This window comes from Trichechus manatus, unplaced genomic scaffold (genome assembly GCF_000243295.1).
Source record: "Trichechus manatus latirostris isolate Lorelei unplaced genomic scaffold, TriManLat1.0 scaffold00016, whole genome shotgun sequence".
NCBI classification, from domain to species: domain Eukaryota; kingdom Metazoa; phylum Chordata; class Mammalia; order Sirenia; family Trichechidae; genus Trichechus; species Trichechus manatus.
The window spans coordinates 23943573-23965096 of record NW_004443952.1 but is presented as its reverse complement, the minus strand read 5'-3'; the positions used below and the strand labels follow the sequence as shown (position 1 = coordinate 23965096).

Genomic DNA, 21524 nt, shown 5'->3' with positions numbered 1-21524 from the left:
TTTAATAGTTGCCTATTGCCACTTTGAGTTAGTAAATAAATTAATGTGCTGGCAAATTCAAAAATTTATTCCGTATCACAAAAGAACCGAAAGGTTACTTCTATGTTCCATCCCCTCCCCTTCGGAGTTTAATCCCTCTGTAAGAGCTATGGTAACTTGAATCAATGATATCAGTGACTTTTTCCTTCATTTAAAAACAGGTCAGTGGGCATATGTATACTCTGATTTATACAGAACATATCTTTAGGAATACATAAAGCCCCCTGGTCTTTACTACCATATTGAATGAATTCTATAATCTCTTCCAAAGGGACTTCTTCCAGATGAGCTTCAGGGAGTCCACAGCACTCCTCGTATTTTCAGAGAGGCCTGTGCCCCGAGCTACTGAGCTGGATCATTTGCCAGTTGTCATCTTCACCCATAAAGGCTTTGCATAAAATACCCAAATAGCATGAAAGAATTTCCTCTCCAACTCAATCACTAGCCTTTTTCATTTTTTTTTTCCCCAAAATCTAGGCAGGTAGGTTTTTGTTTGGCTCCTAGGAAATGATTTTAGCGAAATAAGATTTGGCCAGACTTGGATTCAGAGATTCTCATCATTGAGGATCATATAACAAAAAACTGGATATACCCAAAATATCCTCTAACATGAGAATAAAATATTATGTAACTACTAAATTTTTATAGCAAGCATTAAAAGAATATATTAAATATTGTATAAAGTGGGTAAAATATATTACAAAAGTAGTATATAATCATATAATTCTAATTTGGAAAAAACATACACATATGGTGGTTAAGACTGTAGACAAGTTAAACTGTGAATCAGTTTCTTCAGTTATGAGGATGTCTTCTTCAGAGGTATAGGTAAATGAGTTAATTCAGATAAAGCACTTGGAACAATACTTGGCAGATAGTAAACGCATGGTAGTTGTTAGCTGTTAAATACCCATTGAATAATGAGATTACAGGAGGTTTTTGCTTTTTTATACTTGTCTACATATTCTAAATTTTCTTTGATGAAGATGTTTACTGTTATAATCAGAAAATTTACTTTAATGCTGACTTCCAGTTTATGATCAAAGCTGAACTTTAGCGAAACCAAGGGAGACAACACCTAATAAATAAACCATGATATAACTTTTTAATAAATTTATTGTAAAGGAAAAAAAAGCATCATTATTTTATAATGATTTTCTCACTGACAACAACGTGTGACAACCAGTAACATTTTTATAAAAAATATTTTAGAATTCTAATGAGACAATATATACAATCATGTTGCCTTCTGAAGGTATGGTGGGGAGAGGTTCCCTGAAAAAGTTTTCCCCAGGAAATCCACAGTCTCTTGGCGCAATTGACTCATATAAAATCCGCATCTATCATCTTTCTGCCAATCTAGAGAAGATTTGTTTTCTTTGATCTGTTGTCATATGTTCACAAGCTTCCAAAATGTTTGCCAAAATTAAAGTCTGCTGAATTGTTTTTGCCTTAACCCATATTCTTCCATTCATTCCAAATACTATCTCCAGTGGATAGAGTTTTCCCACTTCCTGTATGATTTCACAGTCTGGAGCTAGAAGCCTGGTGGGGAAGAGGAAGAAAATGAAATTTTAATGAAGTGGCAGGGTGTGTCCTGATGTTCCTTTAGAAAGGACTCCTTTTCTGGGCAGTTCTTCAGTTATTTCAAAGCCCCACCAACATTATTCCAAGAACAAAGCAGATAATTACATTTCTGCCCCTCTTCAAGAAGCTTTACATTTACCAGTATACCAGAGGTCACAATGGTGGACTGTCCCCTAAAAAGAAATCAAACTTTGTGTCACCCATTGTCATGGATTGGATTATGTTCCCCCAAAAATGTATCAATTTGGCTGGGCCATGATTCCCAGTATTGTGTGGTTGGCCTCCATTTTGTGATTGTAATTTTATGTTAAAGAGAATTAGGGTGGGATTGTAACACCCTTACTAAGGTCACATCCCTGATCCAATGTAAAGGCAGTTTCCCTGGGGTGTGGCCTGCACCACCTTTTATCTTACAAGAGATGAAGGGGAAGCAAGCAGAGAACTGGGGACCTCATACCACCAAGAAAGCAGTGCTGGGGTGGGGGAGCAGAGCGTGTCCTTTGGACCTGGGGTCCCTGCACAGAGAAGCTCCTAGTCCAGGGGAAGACTGATGAGAAGGCTGACAGGGAGAAAGCGTTCCCCTGCAGCTGACGCCCTGGATTTGGGCTTTTAGCCTACTAGACTGTGAAGAAATAAATTTTTCTTTGTTAAAGCCATCCACTTGTGGTATTTCTGTTACAGCAGCACTAGATGACTAAGATACCCATCAACTTTGCAAAAATATATAAAGTTCTTCCCCTAAATTGTCAGAACACTGTAATTCTAGATTTTAGAATCTTAACTTCATTATCTACAATGCTAAAAAGAACACTTTAAACTTACTTCCTAACTATGTAAGTTATACCGTTATTAAATTCAGTCTTGGAGAGGAATATTGGCTCTTTCAAACCATAAGGATGCTGCTTGGTTAAAAACATGCTTCTCTAATGTCCCAAACTAAGTCTCCCAAATCTGCAGAATATGTATGAAGAAGAGGCATACAAGAAAGGTCTGAACTTCAGTGGCTCTTAAAAAGAAAAAACCCGTAGCCGTCAATTCTGACTATAGCGACCCTATAGGACACAGTATAACTACCCCATAGGGTTTCTAAGGAGGGCTGGTGGATTAGAACTGCCGACCTTTTGGTTAGCAGCCATAGCTCTTAACCACTGCACCCCACCAGGGCTCCTCAGTGGCTCTAGGCCTTTTAATATGGCACAGCTTTGGGTAGGTAAAGGTTTAAACACATAAGAGAATCTGCCTTAGTGGGAGCTATTAAATCTACCAGGAAAGAATGGCAGGAGCCTTCTGTGAATGTCTGCACAAGGTGCAGGATCACACCAGTCTACTTGCGTTTGACCTCTATTACGAGAGAAATTTGGTGATTTGATTTTGTTCAATTTTATTATTATTTTTGTGTGTGTGTTTTTATTGTACTTTAGATGAAGGTTTACAGAACAAATAGTTTCTCGTTAAACAGTACACATATTGTTTTATGACATTGGTTAACAACCCCAGAATATGTCAACACTCTTTCCCTTCTCGACCTTGGGTTCCCTATTACCAGCTTTCCTGTCCCCTCCCACCTTCTAGTCCTTGTCCCTGGACTGTTGTGCCCCATTAGTCTCATTTTGTTTTATGGGGCTGTCTAATCTCTGGCTGAAGGGTGAATCTCAGGATGATTTTGTTCAATTTTAAACTGCACCTATATTCAAATGATTTAGAAGGACAGGAGGCCAGTTTTTCACATTTGGGCTGAGTGTATTAAAGCAATTGACTGCAACTGAAAGGTCAGTTTGAAACTACCAGCAGCTCCGCAGGAGAAAGATGTGGCAGCCTGCTTCTGTAGAGATTTATAGCCTTGGAAACCCTACTGGATCACTGAGTTATAGTAGACTTGATGGCAGTGGGTTATATCAGCTATAGGAACAGGCTTCTGGGAGAGAAGACACAAATAAGGCAGAGGAAGAACTTGAGGTATGGAGTATAAGCCCAGACCCTACACGCCCACCAGAAACTACAGAGCTAAGTACATCTGAATTTGACGTATTCACATTAGCATATTCAAATTAAGAGGGGATGGGACTAAATTCATGACTTTACAAACTGCTAACATGGATGTTGATTTTTAAGTCTGAGAAGAAATTCAGACTTTGCTAAGAAGAATCCAAATCCTAAAGATTGGCCAGCTTTCCAAGACATAATTGTAAAAGGAGACAGGCAAGCCAGTAGGCATCGGAACTTACTTTCTAATTAAGCCCAGTGTCACTTTAAAAAGCAGACCGTCCTGTCCAATCACACCCATTCCATTGGCTCGTCCACAGCTGTCAATACAGACCATCTCTGGTTCCATATCTTTATTAGCAACCACAAATTGGCCATAGATGAGGTCTCCAACCTACAATGATAATTAAAAAACAGTTCATCTCAGGAACCATTCTACAGGTACTGCTATTGGTTCTTTCCCACAGGCAGCAATGCCAGCCACCTGCAGTTTTGTGGCTAAGGGACTGACTAAACTTCAGGATCCAGTCACTTTGGAATTGAGTCTTGAAAGAAGGCATAATTAACACATGTACCTTCCCCCTTTATCCACTAGAAGATCCCCAAATGGGAGCAATCCCAAGGCCAGAGAACATACTCTAGGACTGCACTCTTCATTATGTTAGCCACTAGCTACATGTGGCTATTTAGACTTATATTTAAATTAAAATTAAATAAATGTAAATTTAATTCAGATCCTCAGTTGTATTAGCCACATTTAAGTCCTTAATAACCACACGTGGCTAGTGGCTGTCAGTGCAGATATATAGAACATTAGCACCATCACAGAAAGTTCTATTAGGATTCCAGAAGATTTACGGCTAGAGGAAGGAACTCCTGGCATGCAAATTATTCAAGCAAAATAGCTGAAGCAATGATAAGCCACTGATACTTCTCCATGCAAGGTTTACTTAAATACAGTGGGACTTCAAAATGTTGCAACTGAGGAAATAGTGAACTGTTCTGTTTGCTCAACAAAACACTGACTATGAGAACTACAGATGAACAAAACATTTGCTGCCTTTCACAAGCATTTGGTCCTGAGTGGTAGTATGTACATAAGAACAAAAACTTCATCGAAGGCTGAATCCAGTAAGTGCTAGAACAAAGTTAAAGTAAAATGATTCAAGATTGGGAATGGCCTTCCAGAGGTAGTGGTGTTTGGCCAGGTTTCAAAGAATGAGCATGTGTTCCACAAATAAAACATGAGCAAAAGTACAAGGAACAGAGGGAACAACATCAGCAAAGACACAAAGGTAGGAAATTACTTCATGGGTTTAGTGGTACTATTAAAATAGTTTGGTGTGGCTCAAGCATGGCTGCATGCAAGATATAATTATGGATGATGCAAGACCCCTGGAGTGTCACACCGAGGAATTCTTTAGGCTTTGAAGAACCATTTATGTTTTGAGAAAGGGAGTATGTGAGGATGTCAGCTCTGAAAAGCCTGCATGGAGGGATAAGAGTGGGGAGGCAGGGATGTTAATGAGGTCATTGACCAAATCCAGTCAAGGGGTAACAAGGTGTGAATCTGCACGTAGAGATAAAGGGGTGGACATGAGGAAGATAAGAGAAACAATAAAGCAACTGAAAACATGAGATGAGTCAGAAGGGGCAAAGAAACCGCTCAACTTCTGGTTTGGGTAGACAGAGAAGAGTATTGCTACATTGTGAGATGCCAGTCTCAGGGTCTACAACCAGAAAGGATGGATGGCTGATACGGCAATTTGTGCCACTTGTCCATCTCCCTCTCTGAGCCTATGGCTGACTTCCTTGGCCAGTACCCACGATACTGGAGATAACAGATAAAACCTTTCAACTCAGTAGAGATATAACATTCCAAGAACCAATGTTGTAGACATAAAGCATGTATGTGGTCTAGCCCAGGAGCTGGAGTACCTGAAGGAACTCTTGGAAGCCTGGAAGATCACCCTATAGAACTGGGAAAAGTGGTCACGCTTTAGAAACAATTCAGTGGACTTCTGGATATTTTTGTATTCCAGGTAGTGAGTTTTTTTCATACTTTTGAAACCAAAGGCCCCCATCATTACCTGCACGTTTGGTCTGTTTCTTTTAGTTGCACCTTCAAATGCCAAGTAAGACAAAGAAGCTGGCTCACTCCCTCCAACATCAACTTTGAATATATCTCCAGATTTAGCTATCACTATGCCAATCACATGGTCTCCTTTCACTGGGACATACTACAAAAGGAAACAGAATGAGAAAACAGCCACAAATTACAATTTTTTCCAGCAAGTCCTTAGTAGTTACTTTATTATGTTTGTCACTAAAAAGATGTCTAGAAAATATTTTGAAACTCAAGTTATTTATACAAACTTTACAACAAACTTCATCACATGCCACTTTCAGTAAATGAAAACTGATCACATCATAATCTCTCAGGCTTGCAGCTTCTAATAGTCTGTTAATTGGAGCCAGTATGCTGTACCTGAATACCCTCTTCAGCATCCTTACCAGAGAAAGTCTCTGGCTTCTGCTTGCACATACGTCCAGTGGCACAGGCTTCCTTACAACCAAGGAAGCCCATTCCATTGTTAGACAGTTCTGTCTACAAGAAAGTTTTCATCTATTCTGAAAGAAATTTAACTCCTGGTGACATCCACTCATTGGGCCTGGTTCTGTCCTCTGGGGCCTCAAAGTCAGTCGCTCCCTGAACTTTGGGATTTTGAAGACAGTGACCATGTGTCACAATCCTTATCTCCCTTATTACATGCTAAGGTTTCCACATGCCTTTCTTCCCTGATCGCCCTTCTCAGGCCACGTTCCTGTTGCTCACAGTCCCTCAAAGGAGTGAGATGGAGAGTCAAGAACAATCTCAACAGAGGAGACGCTGCTCCAGAGTCCCCTCCCTATTCTCTTCCTGGAAGTTCCCCAGAGCAGGGATACCACTCTCGCTGCTGCACCGTCACTCGGAGCCCCAGCTCACCCGCTTCTGCTGCGAGTCCACCCAGTAAACGCCGCCGCCGCCGCCGCCGGGCTCCTTGTGACGTAGACGACCGCACTTGGTGACCAGCAGACGGTCCCCACAGCGCCGTAAGCCCGGGCCGCACACTACTCGCACCCGCGAACGCACTCCGGGATTTAGGCGCAGCGGTCTTTCCCCAGCACCGCCAGGACCTTCTGCGTCCTCCTGCTCCGGCAGCAGCAGCTCCTCACCCGGGAGCACCACCTGACCTAAAACTGTGCGCGCGGCCCGGGCCTTAACGCCCGCGAGGGATTCGACCGCAACAGCCACCGCTTCAGCCATCCCGAGCGCCACCAAACACCGATTCCGGCTCCAGGCTTCAACTTCCGGCACTGTGTCCAATCGCCAGCCCGCTCAGCGCTTTCCGTTTCCGGCGTTATCCGTCGGTTGAACTCGTAGCTACATCTGTGAAGCCAAATCGCTATGAGCCGGCGGATACCTCTAAGGTGGCTGTCATTGGGCCTGCCTCTGGTCGGGTGCCTGTTTGCGGATCGGTACGAGAAACGCTCATCTTGAGTAGATCGCAGAGCCCTTCTCTTCCACGTATCTCGGGCTCCGTGTCTTGTGGCCGGTCTTGCCGTGGGATGCAAGATGTTCCCTTGTATGGAACCCTGGGAGATGAACAGAGGGCCTTCCATAGTTAGGCGTTGGGTGGACTCATAGCTCCTTCCCCTCGATCCTGCCCTCAGAATGGTGGCCGACCTTTTACAAGGAAAGATACTTTCTTTTCAAACTAAAACCTTTTTGGTCGCTGCCAAGAAGGTGTTTATTCACACTGTGGAAAACACGGAGAATAAATAAACATAACTTCTTGGTTTTACCCGTTTGTCTCAAGCTAGACGGCCAGCCCTAGTTCTGATTCTTTGTAGCCCAGGGTCTGGCATGAAATAGGTAACACGTGTTGAATGAATGAATGTTCACATTTTGGTGTGTATTCTCCCTAGACTTCTTTTTCTGCAACTATACACATCACACGCACATTTTCACATAATTGAGCTACGCCTACATGGCGTGGGAAAATCAGTTAACTACAGTTAAATCCCTGCTGCTACTTTCCCTGAACCAACACTTTGGTTGCCCGTGTGAGAACCAACTGAATTGCAAATTCGTAGTACTTCCGCTTTTATGACTTGCGGCTCTTATTTGAAATCACTGTTTTCTCTGTCAAGTGGCACCTCCAATTAGTGCTTGGTCAGGTTCTCCAGCAGTACTGAGAGCTCCTAGAGCTCCTGGGAATTGGGAGGGCATGGCAGTGACTGATGGATTTTAACTGCCCCTCTGTTTCTTCGCATCTTTTTGAGGCACTCACTTCCAAAATGAGTTTTTAGAATTTTAAGATGTTTAAGACAGACTATCTCTAACACACCACCCAAATTGGGCGAGATGCTGGCGAGCCATTTTCCCCAGATGTCATGAGAGGCTGACTGAAACGTAATTTTTGTTTTGCAGTCAGATTTTTGTAAGAACTGTTCTTAGCTTTCGTGGCATTAGTAGGAGCTCCTGGGAGAAAATGGGTATAAACTCTGCTCCTCTCCTCCCAACTCCAACCTACCTACAGAGGGCCTAGAACCAGTAGGTATTCGGTCTCAATCCTGGCCGGCCCAAGGGCATTCTCAGTGGATGCTCAGTGACCTCAGGCTGAGGCCAGGCACAAAGGGAGGCCGGGAAATGTTCCCTGAACTGTCGCTCACGCACCCCACGTCGGTAGTGAGGTATTTGGAAGAAAATCAGCCCAAACCTGCCACAGGAGCTCTTTCAAGTCCACTTCTCTGTGAGGGCAACACTTTGAGATCCGCCTAGATCATTCCCAAGTAAATAGATAAAGCAACTGAGGCCCTGAAGAGCGACGTCACCTAGAGGCTGGAGGCCTGGGCAAAGACCGGTGGGTCATCAGCGCCTCCCGGGAGACTTACACCCCGACACGCCCGGATGGGGCGGTCCTAGAGGGGGCGTGGCTCACGCGGGTAGGCAGCGTGGCCACTACGCAGCGAGCCGCCATGTCCGTGCTTCGCTGCCTTGGCGTCCCGTGGCAGCGGGTGAGTGAGAGCGCGTGGGCAGAGGATTCCCAAGATTTGGGTATCTGCTTTTGTGGAGGTGGGAAATTGAGGCCACGGGCGAGTGTGTGCAACCCGGTTCGAACTCGCGGCCCCTGACTCTGGCGCGCGAGACCCTTCTTGGGGTCCCTGGCGACGCAGTTACAAAAATCTCATAACAGCGCTTACTGCCTTTTCTGGTTGTAAAAGTGGCCGTGGCGATCGGAGGAATGCAGAAGAAGCTGGAGGCCCTGCGCACACTTTGAAGCCATGTTGTGCCCACGGGCCGTGGGTGTGGGTGTGGGTGTGGGTGTGGGTGTGTGTGTGAATTTACGGGCCTGATCGACCCACGTAGATTAGGCCTCTTCTGTGTTTGGGCGCTGCTGGTTTGGTGCCATTGTAGTAGAGGTGGCATCACGTCGACTGGCTTCTGGCATACTTCTTTCTCCCTTTTTCTGATTATTTCCTCGGAGGAATTGCCAGTTGCCTTGCTGAAAGGTTGGTCGCAGCCTTCCGGACTCTTTCCCATAACCGCGTCTTTAGAAATTTTTGCAGCTTTGAAAGTGGGAGAAGTGGCTTCTCACGGTTGCTTTTCTTTGTTGACTGGTGACGTTGGTTTTTTTTCCCTTTTCTTTTCGATCAAGAACACATCCACTCAGGGTCAGGAATTAAGCTAGGGAGTCAGCTGAATCCTAATTCCTGCCCTGGGCAAGTTCACTGCCTACACATGACACTACCAGTGAGTTTTGGTGGCTCCAATAAAAACCTCAACAGGGTGTCAGTCCGCAGGGTACAGAAGATGAAATGGTTACCTCTATTTGGGTAGCCCTGGTGGCGAAGTGGTTAAGAGCACGGCTGCTAACGAAGAGATCGCCAGTTCGAATCCACCAGCTGCTCCTTGGAAACCCTATAGGGCAGTTCTACTCTGCCCTATAGGGTCACTATGAGTTGGAATCTACTTGATGGCAATGTTGTTTTTGTTTTTGTTTTTGTTTTTTTAAATCTGGGGGGAAGGGAGGGGACGAGATAGGTGTTCCAGAGGAGGTGATAATTGAGTGAAAGTTAAAAATTTTTTTAATTTACTGGTTTCTGAAAATCACAAATGAAATGTATGCTGATTTATATACAGAAATTGATAGAAAAAGAGTCCGCGGAAGTATCGTTTAGTATCATTATTCAAATACAGATTTAATCTGAAAGCATAAATGCTCACAGTTACCACTACACAAATGTACAGATGTTTTTAATCATATAGAATCATAATTTCTTAAACATAGGCCTTATGGGAGAAAGTAAAACATAAGAAAACTTTTTTTTCCTTTACCAAATACTGTTCTGTACGTGTTAGGAATTCCATAAAATATCATATGGTCCCCACACTCCCATCTGTACTACATTACATTATAAGCTAGATTCTTTCTTATTTGGATGGCATTTAAGTTTGGTCCTGGTGTATCACAATATAAAACCAATTGCAAATACTCAAAACTACAATAAGGAAATGAGCCCTGGTGGTGCAGTGGTTAAAGTGCTTGGCTGCTAATCGAAAGGTCAGCAGTTCAAACCCAGCAGCCGCTTCACAAGAGAAAGATGTGGCAGTCTGCTTCCATAAAGATTTACAGCCTTGGAAACCCAGTGAGGCAGCTCTACCCTGTCCTATCGGGTCGCTATGAGTTGGAATCGACTCGACAGCAGGTTTATTTATTTGTTTTGTTTTCTAGTTCATAAACTCTAATTTTGTAACAGTGTGTCACATCACCTTTTGGTAGTCATTTTATACCCCGTTTGACCAATTAAAATAATTTAAAGCTTTTTAAAAACATTAAAAAAAATAAAACAGTAGGGCAGTGGATAAAGTCTCCCTTCAAACTCCATTCTCTCTGCTTCCCTAGGGATAACCACAATTATCAATAGATTACATATCCATGTACATAGTTATTTAACTTCTCCGTGCCTTAGTTTCCTCATACAATGACGATAATAGTACCTACCTTTAAGAGGAGTGAGAAAGGGCAAGGATAGAGCATTCCTGGAGGACAGAATAGCGTGAGGTCTTGTATATATCTTGCTAAGACATTTTGACTTTATCCTGTAGGCAGTGAGGAGCAATGCATTTGTTTTGTAAGAAAAACTCAGTTCCCAAACTACAGCGGAGAATGTTCTGAGTCAGAGCCCAAGAAATGGGTCTCCCTGCTCTTTCTTTTCCAAAGCCTTCACCACTGTTCAGGCCCTTGTTACAGCCTTCTGACTCATCACCCTCTTCATTCTTCATACTTTTGTCCTTCCTCCCTAAGGCTAATGTCCATCTTTTTAAAACCCAGCTCACTTTCCTTCCTCCAAAAGTCTCATGGCTTTCCCCATCACCTGCAGAAGAAAGTCGCATTCCACTGGAACTTGTCAGGAAAGAACCCCACCCTCATAGAGGATAACAAAAAGTAACAGAACTCTAAAGGAGATGACTAAACAAACAAGCATTTTTACCTACTGCAGCTCCGTAGGTACCAAAAGTATACAAAAAGATTCAGTGGATCAGATCAAGAACTTTATTACTCTGTAACACAACAAGCAGCAGGATCATCAGCAAGATAGCACTGATTCGCTTGCCCCCAAATCCAATGGACTGATGGTGGCTACGCATGCTGGGTTGCGCCACAACTGAGGAATCCAGGGCCAACGGCCCAACACCTTTTGTAACAAGCAGGAAGCAAACCAGCTCTCCTCCCTCAAGGAGCAAGCAGTCTCACGTTGTGGTTGCTTTGACCTACTTAATTGCATATGTGACTAGCTACAGAAACTGCTCAGTGTCAGAGGACAGTTAGGCCTTGTGGTTGGCACACTCAACAAGAAGGACATGTAGGGACGCTCAAGGTCCGTTGCAGATCGTCTCCCAAAAGAAGTCAAGGCTTTTACCATCTGATTCCAGCTTATCTCTGCTGTGTCATCTCTCAGTGCATTTTCTCCAGCTCTCTTAAGTTTTCATCATTCTGGACTATTTGCCAAGTACCGTTTGCACTTTGCCATGTTAGTTGTTGTTATCCTTCTAGCTACTGGCTCCCTTTTCTTATCTTTGCCGCACTGCAAGCTTTCTGAGCACAGGAAACTCACTGCTCTTTGCACACACAGTAGTTGCTCCAGACATGAAAGAGCGAGCTTGAAATGATGAGAATTGCATTTGGAAAATTGACATGATGCTGTTAAGGGACTCTTCTAGGCTCTATTTACTGGGTCCAGACATAGATGGGTCTGTGGAAAAGTTTAAGGTCTGTGTTGGTCGGAGTCTAGTTAGGAGACAGAAACCACACAGTAATTTGAACAGGAGAAGTTTAATATAAAGAACTATTAACTGTAACAGGGCATTAGAATAATGAGTATTGGCTAGTAAGAAGTAAAAAGAGCTCTAAAAAATATAGGATTAACAGATATAAGGAATAGTCACTATCCCTAATGCTGAGTTAGAGTACCCAAGGAAGATTCTCTCCCCCACCAGCTCAGGCTGATTGATAACTTGTTGGAGAGGGCATGGCCATGGCTCACTGGAAACTCACTAGGAAGGTGTGCCAGTAGAACTTGCTGTAGATCTGCTCTCTAGAACTTACCGGCACTTCTGCGGTTCTGGGGAAAGCTATTCATGGGGAGGTGTCTCCTGGAAGCCTCTGTTACAAAACTGCCTGATAGGGTGCTAGGGAAAACTGCTGGCCATTTGGTGCTTCTGGCCACCAAGCAAAGCAGGAGCCAGATGCTGGAGAAGTTGCTATACTGCAGGAGTGTGGCAGTAAGCACATTGGAATGAGGAAATAAAACTCATTCCTTCTGCAATATTTCTCCATTTTGTAGGCCTTCTACCAACAAAACTTAACATGACAGCTGGCAAAGGAAAAGTACTTAAAAGGCCCAGATCCATTTTCTCAGAGCAGGCGGTGAAGGGTGAATTTGGAGCTGAGAGGGAATTAATTAATAATTGGCACAAGGTCTCATGAAGTTGTAAGATCAGCAGACTTATCAGTGACAGTAATAAGTAGAGTCTGTTTAGGTCTAGATGGCTTCACTGGTGAATTCTCCCAAACAATTCAAGAAGAATTAATACCAATTCTTCATAAACTCTTCCAAAAAAATTAGGAGAGGAAGGAACACATCCCAACTCACTGTATGAAGCCAGTATTATCCTGATACCAAAAACAAAGACATCATAAGAAAAGAAAACTACAGATCAATATCCTTTATGAATATGGACACAAAAATCCTCAATAGAATACTAGCAGACTGAATCCAGCAACATGTAAAAGGGTTTTACACCATAACCAAGTAGGATTTATCCGCGAAATGCAAGGTTGGTTCATCATCTGAAAATCAAAACCAAACGATCACCTCAGTAGATGCAGAAAAAGCATTTGACAAAGTACAACACCCTTTCATGATGAAAACACTCCACAAACTAGAAATAAAAAGGAACTTCCTCAGTCTGGTAAGGGGCATTTATGAAAAGCCCTTTATAAAGCTAACATCATACTTAATGGTGAAAGACTGAAAGCTTTCCCTCTACGATCGGGAACTGGACAAGGAAGTCTGCTCTTGCCACTTCTACTCAACATTGTACTGGAGGTTCTAGCCAGGGCAATTAAGCAACAAAAAGAAAAGGGATCAAGATTGAAAAGGAAGAAGTAAAACCATCTCTATTTGCCGATGATATCATCTGATATGTAGAAAATCATAAGGAATTGTTACGGATTGAATTGCATCCCCCAAAAAGTTATGTTGAAATCCTAACCCTTGTACATATAAATATGACCCTATTTAGAAATATACCCTCTCACTTATCGACATGGTTAGGTTCCAAAGACCAGGTCATTATGCAAAAATGTATGACCACATCAAATCTCAAATGGAAGATGACTACATCATTACATAACTGCCAAACCACTGAGAATCATAGCCCAGCCAAGCTGACACGTAACTTTAGCCATCACAGCCAGCATTACTGTTGCCTCGCGCCTCTGTGTTTGTTACTGCGAGACATACATCGTCAATGCACAAAATAGATAGTAGGTATGTTACTATTGTTGTAACTAGGAAATGTCTGATAACAAGATAGTTGATCAGTGAGGAGAAGGTGTAGGGATTTTCTTTTTTATGTCAGTGATGTCAAACCAGCGTAGAGTGGGTCCTAAACTTAATCCCTTCTCAGTAGTTTTTTATACAAAGAGCAGAACGGACACAGACACACACACTGACGAGACCATGTGAAGATCTGTCTATAAGCCAAGCAACGCCTAGAGCCACCAAGGAAGGACCTTCCCATAAAGCCTATTATGGCTTAAATTATGTCCAGCCCCAGGCAACCACTAATCTACTTTTTGTGTCTAGTTTGCCTTTCTTAGAAGGGAAATCTGAAAGGAAAATCCCAAATGGAATATGTCATGGTTTGAATTATGTCCCCCCAAAAATGTGTGTATCAATTTGGCTAGGCCATGATTCCCATTGTTGTGTGGTTATCCTCCATTTTGTGATTGTTATTTTACATTAAAGAGTATTAGGGTGGGATCGTAACACCACCCTAACCCAGGTCACATCCCTGATCCCAATGTAAAGGGAGTTTCCCTGTGGTTGTGGCCTGCACCACCTTTTATCTCTTGTAAGAGATAAAAGCAAAGGGAAGCAAGTGGAGAGTTGGGGGACCTCCTACCACCAAGAAAGCAGTGCCAGGAGCAGAGCGCGTCCTTTGGACCTGGGGTCCCTGCGCAGAGAAAGCTCCTAGTCCCGGGGGAACACTGAAGAGAAGAAGGCCGACAGAGAGAAAGCCTTCCCCTTGAGCTGACGCCCTGAATTTGGACTTGTAGCTTACTGGACTTAGAGAGAATAAACTTCTCTTTGTTAAAGCCATTCTACTTGTGGAATTTCTGTCAGAGCAGCACAAGATGACTAAGACAGAATAATATGTGGCTTTTTGGTGTCTTGGCTTTTTTCACTTAGTGTGATGTTTTTGAGGTTCATCCATGTTGTAGCATGTATTACTAGGTCATTCATTTTTAGTTCTGAGTGGTGTTCTATTGTATGGATACACCACGTTTTGTGTACCTATTCACCAGTTGATGGACATTTGTATTGTCTCCATTTTTTGGCTATTCTGTCAATCCATCTGTCTTAGGCTGGGTTCTCTAGAGAAGCAAAACCAGTAAAGCGTATAAATATATGTATATAGAGAGATTTGTATCAAGGAAACAGCTCACACGATTGTAGAGGCTAGAATGCCCCAAGTCCGTGAATCAGGTTAGAAGCCTCTCCCAATTCATGCAGCTGCAGAAGTTGGCAAACCCAAGGTCAGCAGGTCGGAGAGCAGGGCTCCTGCTCATAGGCCTTGAAGGTAGACGAATTCCAAGATCAGCAGACAAGACCGCAAAGTTTCTCCTGATTCATCTAGCTGCAGGGGCTGGTGAACCTAAGATCATCAGGTTGGGGAACAGGACTCTTGCTCGCAGGCTGTAAAGATTGACGAATCCCAAGGTTGACAGGTAAGCTGCCAGCTCAAGTCCCAAGAACCGGAGGTGAGACAACCAGAGGTAGCTGCTGGGTCCGGAACAAGCCAAAAACCACCCTTGGCAAGGTGAGCAGGAAGGAAGTAGCCGTTGGAGGACAGAGAGATGAAGGTGAGGGGGCGGTGAGCCGCCACAGGCCCCACCCCCACCGGTACCACTCAGCAGATTCCATCATGGGGGTAATCACATATCAGATTTCAACTGGGAAGTGATCACAACGTTTTACAACTGACACAACACTGAGAATCGTGGCCTAGCCAAGTTGACATACAATCTTAACCATCACACCATCTAATTGAAGGTTTCCTTTGTTTTTGAGGGAATAAGAATGACTGTCATTGATATACTTGCCTAATAATGCCAGGCACTGTGCCCATGTTTATACCTCAAGTGTTTTCATCAGCTGATTTTTTAAGCTACTTTTGTAAACTAACAGCCTGCATATTTTTTTTTATTTGTCCAATAGTACAAAATAATTTTTTAAAGTATAGTTTTTAATTTTTTATTATAAGTTTGACAGACTAGTATTAATGAACCTCAGTGAAGCCAAAAATCCAGTCCCCAAAGTCACCAGTTCTGCCACGTGGGAAAAACAATTGAGTCAACATTTTATAATCAGGATTTCATTGAGAATCTGGGTTTCTGATGAACTAGGCCAGACCCCCTAGTATGGGTTCAAAGACTGCCAAGAAAGATGTCAGCTTCAGGTTGCTCTCTTCGATTTACTACCAAACCAGCAAACAAACATGGCAAAGAGTCTGCACAGAATCAAGGATACACCTGCCACCCCAGTGATGACTGCAGGTGGAAGGGTCCAATATTTGGGGCTTGATGCCCTGTGTAACTGGAAAGGGGGGAACTGGCTGTGTTTTCTCAAAGGTGTTCACCCACAATCACATGAGGCACCTACATGCTGTGCCAGGTACGTAGTCTCGTGTCCTAGTTCTTGCTGCATCATTGGGCTGACAGCAGGCCTCACTTTGAACTTTCAAACCCAGATTGTCTTGAAAATTATGAAGCTGAGGCAATACTAATGTTACATCCCCTCATGGTAGCTGAGTCATGGCTGCCCCCATTGGAGAGAGAGAGTAGTAATACTTAAAGTTTAGAGAGAGTGCCTGCAAAGCTCCTACCAGTGAGGCTGGTGAAGTACTTACTCAATGTATGGAAGTTGTTCTTTTTAATGGTATCACTGGCAGATAATGATAAAATTTTTGGCAGTCATTTGGTAGACTTGAAAGGGCTGAGAAAGGCTTCATGGCCATGAAGAATCCCACAAGGTTTTGTTGCTGTAAGGTGGCAGCTGAGCTGGGTATTAAGCCAAGTATTGCAAATGTAAGTTATGTGGGCAACCATGCCCTCATAGTCTATTCCCATGTCAGACATTGCTAATTGATTAGAGCACTCTTGTTAATCCTAGGATCCCTTTTGTAATTGTTCAAGGCAGGGACTTTTTAAAAATATATTTTCTTTGTGGTTGTTATTGAAAATACATATAGCAGAACATACACCAGTTCAGCAATTTCTACATGTACAGTTCAACAATGTTGATTACGTTCTTCAAGTTGTGCAACCATTCTCACCCTCCTTTTTTGAATTGTTCTCAATGTAGGAACTGCTAATCAATGGGAGTTACCACAGGAACCTCGTTGCCGTATTTCCTTTAAGCCTAAATATACAGACTGGCTATCCAAGCCATTCCTTCGATAACCCATCCAAACATGTCTTTGTTTCCTTTCAGTCTCTTCTTCGCCTCATGACAAATAGGTTTTGGAAAGAGTTGCGCCTTTATGAAACTCATCAGGAAGAGGTGTCCAAACCTATTGGCCGTTACCCCATTCCCTACAAGAAAGACCTACCTTTTGACATTGTAGAGCTTATGGAGGAGATGGAAAAGAAGGTGAGACACTCACCTGGCGCAGGGTCATAGCCAGTGCAGACCTTTGTCAGCCTGAGTGGAATTCCTGGAGCTGGTTGCCCCAGCCTGTCCAAGTTCCCCACTGTGGATGAAACCTTCCTTTGGGGTCTAATTGTATCTCAATCAGAAGGACATAATTTTTTCCTCATCTTAGGCACAGCCCCTTGAGTTCTGGAACATTTTTTTGTGAGTTTGTCCTTGGCCCTGTGTGCTCTGTAGTTCTGTTGGGTACAAAAATATGGTGTGGAGATACAGCCATTGGGAATACGTGCCAGCTGCTTAAACAGCTCTTTCCTGTAGGAAAACGAATTGTTTTTGGAAATTATATGTTTAAAAATTAGAAATATTAGAAAAATTAAGTAAGCGGAAAATTTCAAAATAATTGGTGATTCTACCATTCAAAGTCAACCACTATTAGCATTTCATGTGTTTTCTTCTTCTCTATTTTCCTTGTGTAATTTTGTATACATCTTCAGTATATTTGCCAATAGGATGCTGTGGCAGACAGCTGTTGGCTGCTACCCAACAGCCATTTCTTCCCTCCTTCCTTGACAACAGAACCTGGATGTTGTTCAGATACATGTTGCCATGGGTTTTAGGGAAGTTTGAGTCCCTTTCCTTCACTGTCAGTTAACAAAAGAAATGAGATCATGTTATCATGAACATTTTTCTAGGTCAAAACATTATTATTTTTAGTGACTGCATGATATAGCATTGTATTTTAGAGATACTGTAATTTCAGCAATCCCCAAATCTTGGACATTTAGGACTTGCAGTAGATGTTTGTACATATATCTTTCTGTACATCCTGAATTATTTCCTGAGGATAATTTTTTTTTTTAAAACAGAAATTTATTGTCTCAAATAAAGATCTGGAGGCTAGAAGTTCGAAATCAGGGTGTTGGCTGCGTTGATTCTTTCTGATGGCTCTGAGAGAGAATCTGTTCCATGCCTCTTTCCCAACTTCTGGTGATGGTTGGTGGTCTTCGATGTTCCTTGGTTTGTAGATTCATCACACATGGCTATCTTTGTGTCTCTGCCTCCATGTCTCTTCTCTTTTATAAGGACATCACTCATATTGGACTAGGACTCACCCGACTCTAGTATGACCTCATGTTAATTTAACTGATATCATCATCAAAGACCCTATTTCCAAACAAGGTCACACCCTCACGGGTACAGGGGGTTAAAACTTCATCATATGTTCTTAGGGGACACAGTTCAATCCATAACAGATGCCATGAAAACAGTGCGATAGGAAATGAAATGCAAGTGTGGGAATCAAGGGGCAGGAGCTGGAGGGGACTAGAGAGAGGGATATAGCTGGTGGGCGTGGAGGCATCTGTCTCCATACGGTGGTTATTTATTCTGGGTACTCCACAGTAGAGCCTTATAAATAGTATTTATTTCACTCCTTTCCAACCATCTGCCCAAGTCCAAAGCATGATAAGCATCTGAAAAAAGTATAATTAGTTTGAGTGGCATTTTGAAAACTTATGAATTAAAAAGATCAGCTTAGTTTTTGTTTTGCCTTTAGATTTATGATACGTAATTACCAAAAGAAATGGGAACTGATGGTGCCCTGAAGAATGCTGAGAAAGAAAATGATTGAAGTAAATATTTTGTGCCTTTTATTATTAGAGCCAAGAAGAAATGGGAGAAAGTGAACATGGAGGTTGAGAGAAGAGAAAAATGAGAAAAAGAGAAAAGTGCCAGACATGATCTGATTTACAATCAAAAATGAAAATTCAAAGAATGAGATATTCAAGTACTTCATACTATATACTGGATAGCCAAAGATGATAAAATGCAAATTCTGAAAATAAGATGCAGGAAGTACATTGTGCTCTTTCAAAACTGATAAAAATGCAAATTACAAACAGCATAGGCCTGAAATTCATTTGATGCATTGCCACAAATGTTTAATAAAATTTAAAAGTTTGACAGTTAAAGTCATTCTTAATTGTAAACCAAGTTAGATTCCACAGATTGAGGAGTAAAATTGTGCCGTTGATCTCTATTATGGAATATTCTTTTTGGAAGAAACCTCACTTTTTCTTTTTTGTTTATCTAGATTTTAAGTTGAACCCTCGGTGGTGATAACAGATACAGTGTAAACAAATTCAGTAAAGCTTCAGGGTTACAGTTTGGTGATGAGTATGTCACAAGAATTCCAATAGAAAACATATACTTTGATGTACTCTGGGAAGAGACAAAGGTTTATTATGCAGGGCGGTTGTGAACAATGTCTTTTATTTATTTATTTTTATTGTTGTAATCAAATGAAGTTTACATTTCATGTTAGTCTCCCATACAGAATTTTTTTTTTTTTAACATACATTGTTATGAGACCCCAACGACACACCCCATTCTGTGACAGCACACTCCTCCCCTCTGCCCCTGATTCCCCATGAACATTCAACCAGCTCCTAACACTCTCTGCCTTCCCATCTCACCTCTGGACAGAAGACGCCCCTTTGGTCTCTTGTATCTACTTATCTGAGAGGCACATTCTTCACAAGTATCACTTTATGTCCCACAGTCCAGTCCAATCCCTGTCTAAAGAGTTGGCCTCGGATATTGTTTTAGTTCTGGGGTGATGGAGAGAGCAGGGCCCATGCTTTCTGGGGCACCTCCAGTCTTAGTCAAACCATTAAATCTGGTCTTCTTACTAGAATTTGAGTTCTGCATCCCATCATTCTACTGCTCCATCAGGGACCCTCTGTTGTGTTCCCTGTCATGACATTCATTGGTAGTAGCCAGGCACCGTCTAGATCTTCTGGTCTCAGGCTGATGAAGTCTCTGGTTTATGTGGCCCATTCTGTCTCTTGGGCCAATAATTTCCTTGTGTCTTTGGTGTTTTTCGTTCTCCTTTACTCCAAGTGGTTGGGACCAATTGATGGATCTTAGATGGCCGCTTGCAAGCTTTTAAGACCTCAGATGTCACTCACCAAAGTAGGATGCACAATATTTTCTTAATCAGCTTTGTTATGCCAATTGACCTAGATGTCCCCTGAAAGCATGGTCCTCAGACCCCACATCCGTGCTACTCTGTCTCTCAAAGTATTTGATTGTATTGAGGAAACTTCTTAGCTTTGGTTTAGTCCAGTGGTGCTGGCTTCCCCTGTAGTGTGTGCTGTCCTTCCCTTCACCTAAGATGATTTTTACCTACTGTCTAGTTAGTGAATAACCCTCACCCTCCCTCCCCAGCCCCATAACCATCAAAGAATGTTTTCTTCTTTGTTTAAACCTTTTCTTGAGTTCTTATAATAGTGGTCTTATACAGTATTTGTCCTTCTGTGACTGACTAAATTCACTCAGCATAATGAGTTGTAGCTTCCTCCATGTTATACAATGTTTCACAGCTTCATCATTGTTCTTTATCATTGAGTAATATTCCATTGTGTGGATATACCATAGTTTGTTTATCCGTTCATCCATTGATGGGCACTTAGGTTGCTTCCATCTTTTGGCTATTGTGAACAGTGCTGCAATGAACATGGGTGTGCATATATCTATTCGTGTGACAGCTCTTGTTTCTCTAGGATACGTTCCAGGGAGCAGGATAGCTGGATTGTATGGTACTTCTATTTCTAGCTTTTTAAGGAAGCACCAAATCGATTTCCAAAGTGGTTGTACCATTTTACATTCCCACCAACAGTGTATAAGTGTTCCAGTCTCTCCACAACCTCTCCAGCATTTATTTTCTGTTTTTTGGATTAGTGCTACCCTTGTTGGGATGAGATGATATCTCATTGTAGTTTTGATCTGCATTTCTCTAAGGGCTAATGATCATGAGCATTTTTTCATGTGTCTGTTAGCTGCCTGAATATCTTCTTCGGTGAAGTGCCTGTTCATATCCTTTGCGCATTTTTTAATTGGGTTATTTGTCTTTTTGCTGTTGCGGTTTTACAGCATCTTGTAGATTTTAGAGATTAAACGCTGATTGGATTTGTCGTAGCCAAAAATTTTTTCCCAGTCTGTAGGTTGTCTTTTTACTCTTGGTGAAGTCTTTGGATGAGCATAAGTGTTTGATTTTTAGGAGCTTCCATTTATCTAGTCTCTCTTCTGGTGCTTGTGCATTGTTACCTATAGTTTGTATTGTGTTTATGCCATGTGTTAGGACTCCTAGCGTTGTCCCTATTTTTTCTTCCATGATCTTTATCGTTTTTGATTTTATATTTAAGTGTTTGATCCATTTTGAGGTAGTTTTTATACATGGTGTGAGATATGGGTCTTGTTTCAGTTTTTTGCATATAGATATCCAGTTATTCCAGTACCATCTGTTAAAGAGACTGTCTTTTCCCCAATTAATGGACTTTGGGCCTTTGTCAAATATTAGCTGCTCATAGTTGGATGAGTTTGTGTCTGGATTCTCAACTCTGTTCCATTGGTCTATGTATCTGTTG

At 42.2% G+C, this 21524-nt stretch overlaps 2 protein-coding genes across 3 annotated transcripts in view; one reads left to right on the top strand and one right to left on the bottom strand.

Moving 5' to 3' along the window:
* Positions 1-1141: 1141 nt before the first annotated feature.
* Positions 1142-7421, bottom strand: EXOSC3 (exosome component 3). Of its 2 annotated transcripts, XM_004372247.3 has the most exons (4): positions 6596-7421; positions 5700-5849; positions 3852-4003; positions 1142-1584 (listed from the first exon to the last, which is right to left on the bottom strand). In XM_004372247.3, exons 1-4 carry the CDS (start codon positions 6914-6916, stop codon positions 1383-1385), a joined length of 825 nt encoding a protein of 274 aa, XP_004372304.1. In that variant the 5' UTR covers positions 6917-7421; the 3' UTR covers positions 1142-1382. The 2 variants fall into 2 exon arrangements, with proteins under 2 accessions (XP_004372304.1, XP_023583265.1); XM_023727497.1 differs by lacking the exon at positions 3852-4003 and having other exon boundaries at positions 1425-1584; positions 6596-6916.
* Positions 7422-8631: 1210 nt separating this feature from the next.
* LOC105756049 (uncharacterized) overlaps positions 8632-21524 on the top strand; it is a 23098-nt gene continuing 10205 nt past the window's right edge. The window contains exons 1-2 of the mRNA XM_012554334.2: positions 8632-8670; positions 16939-17097. Coding sequence (XP_012409788.1) covers positions 8632-8670; positions 16939-17097 — 198 coding nt within the window. The remainder of the gene's footprint in view (positions 8671-16938; positions 17098-21524) is intronic.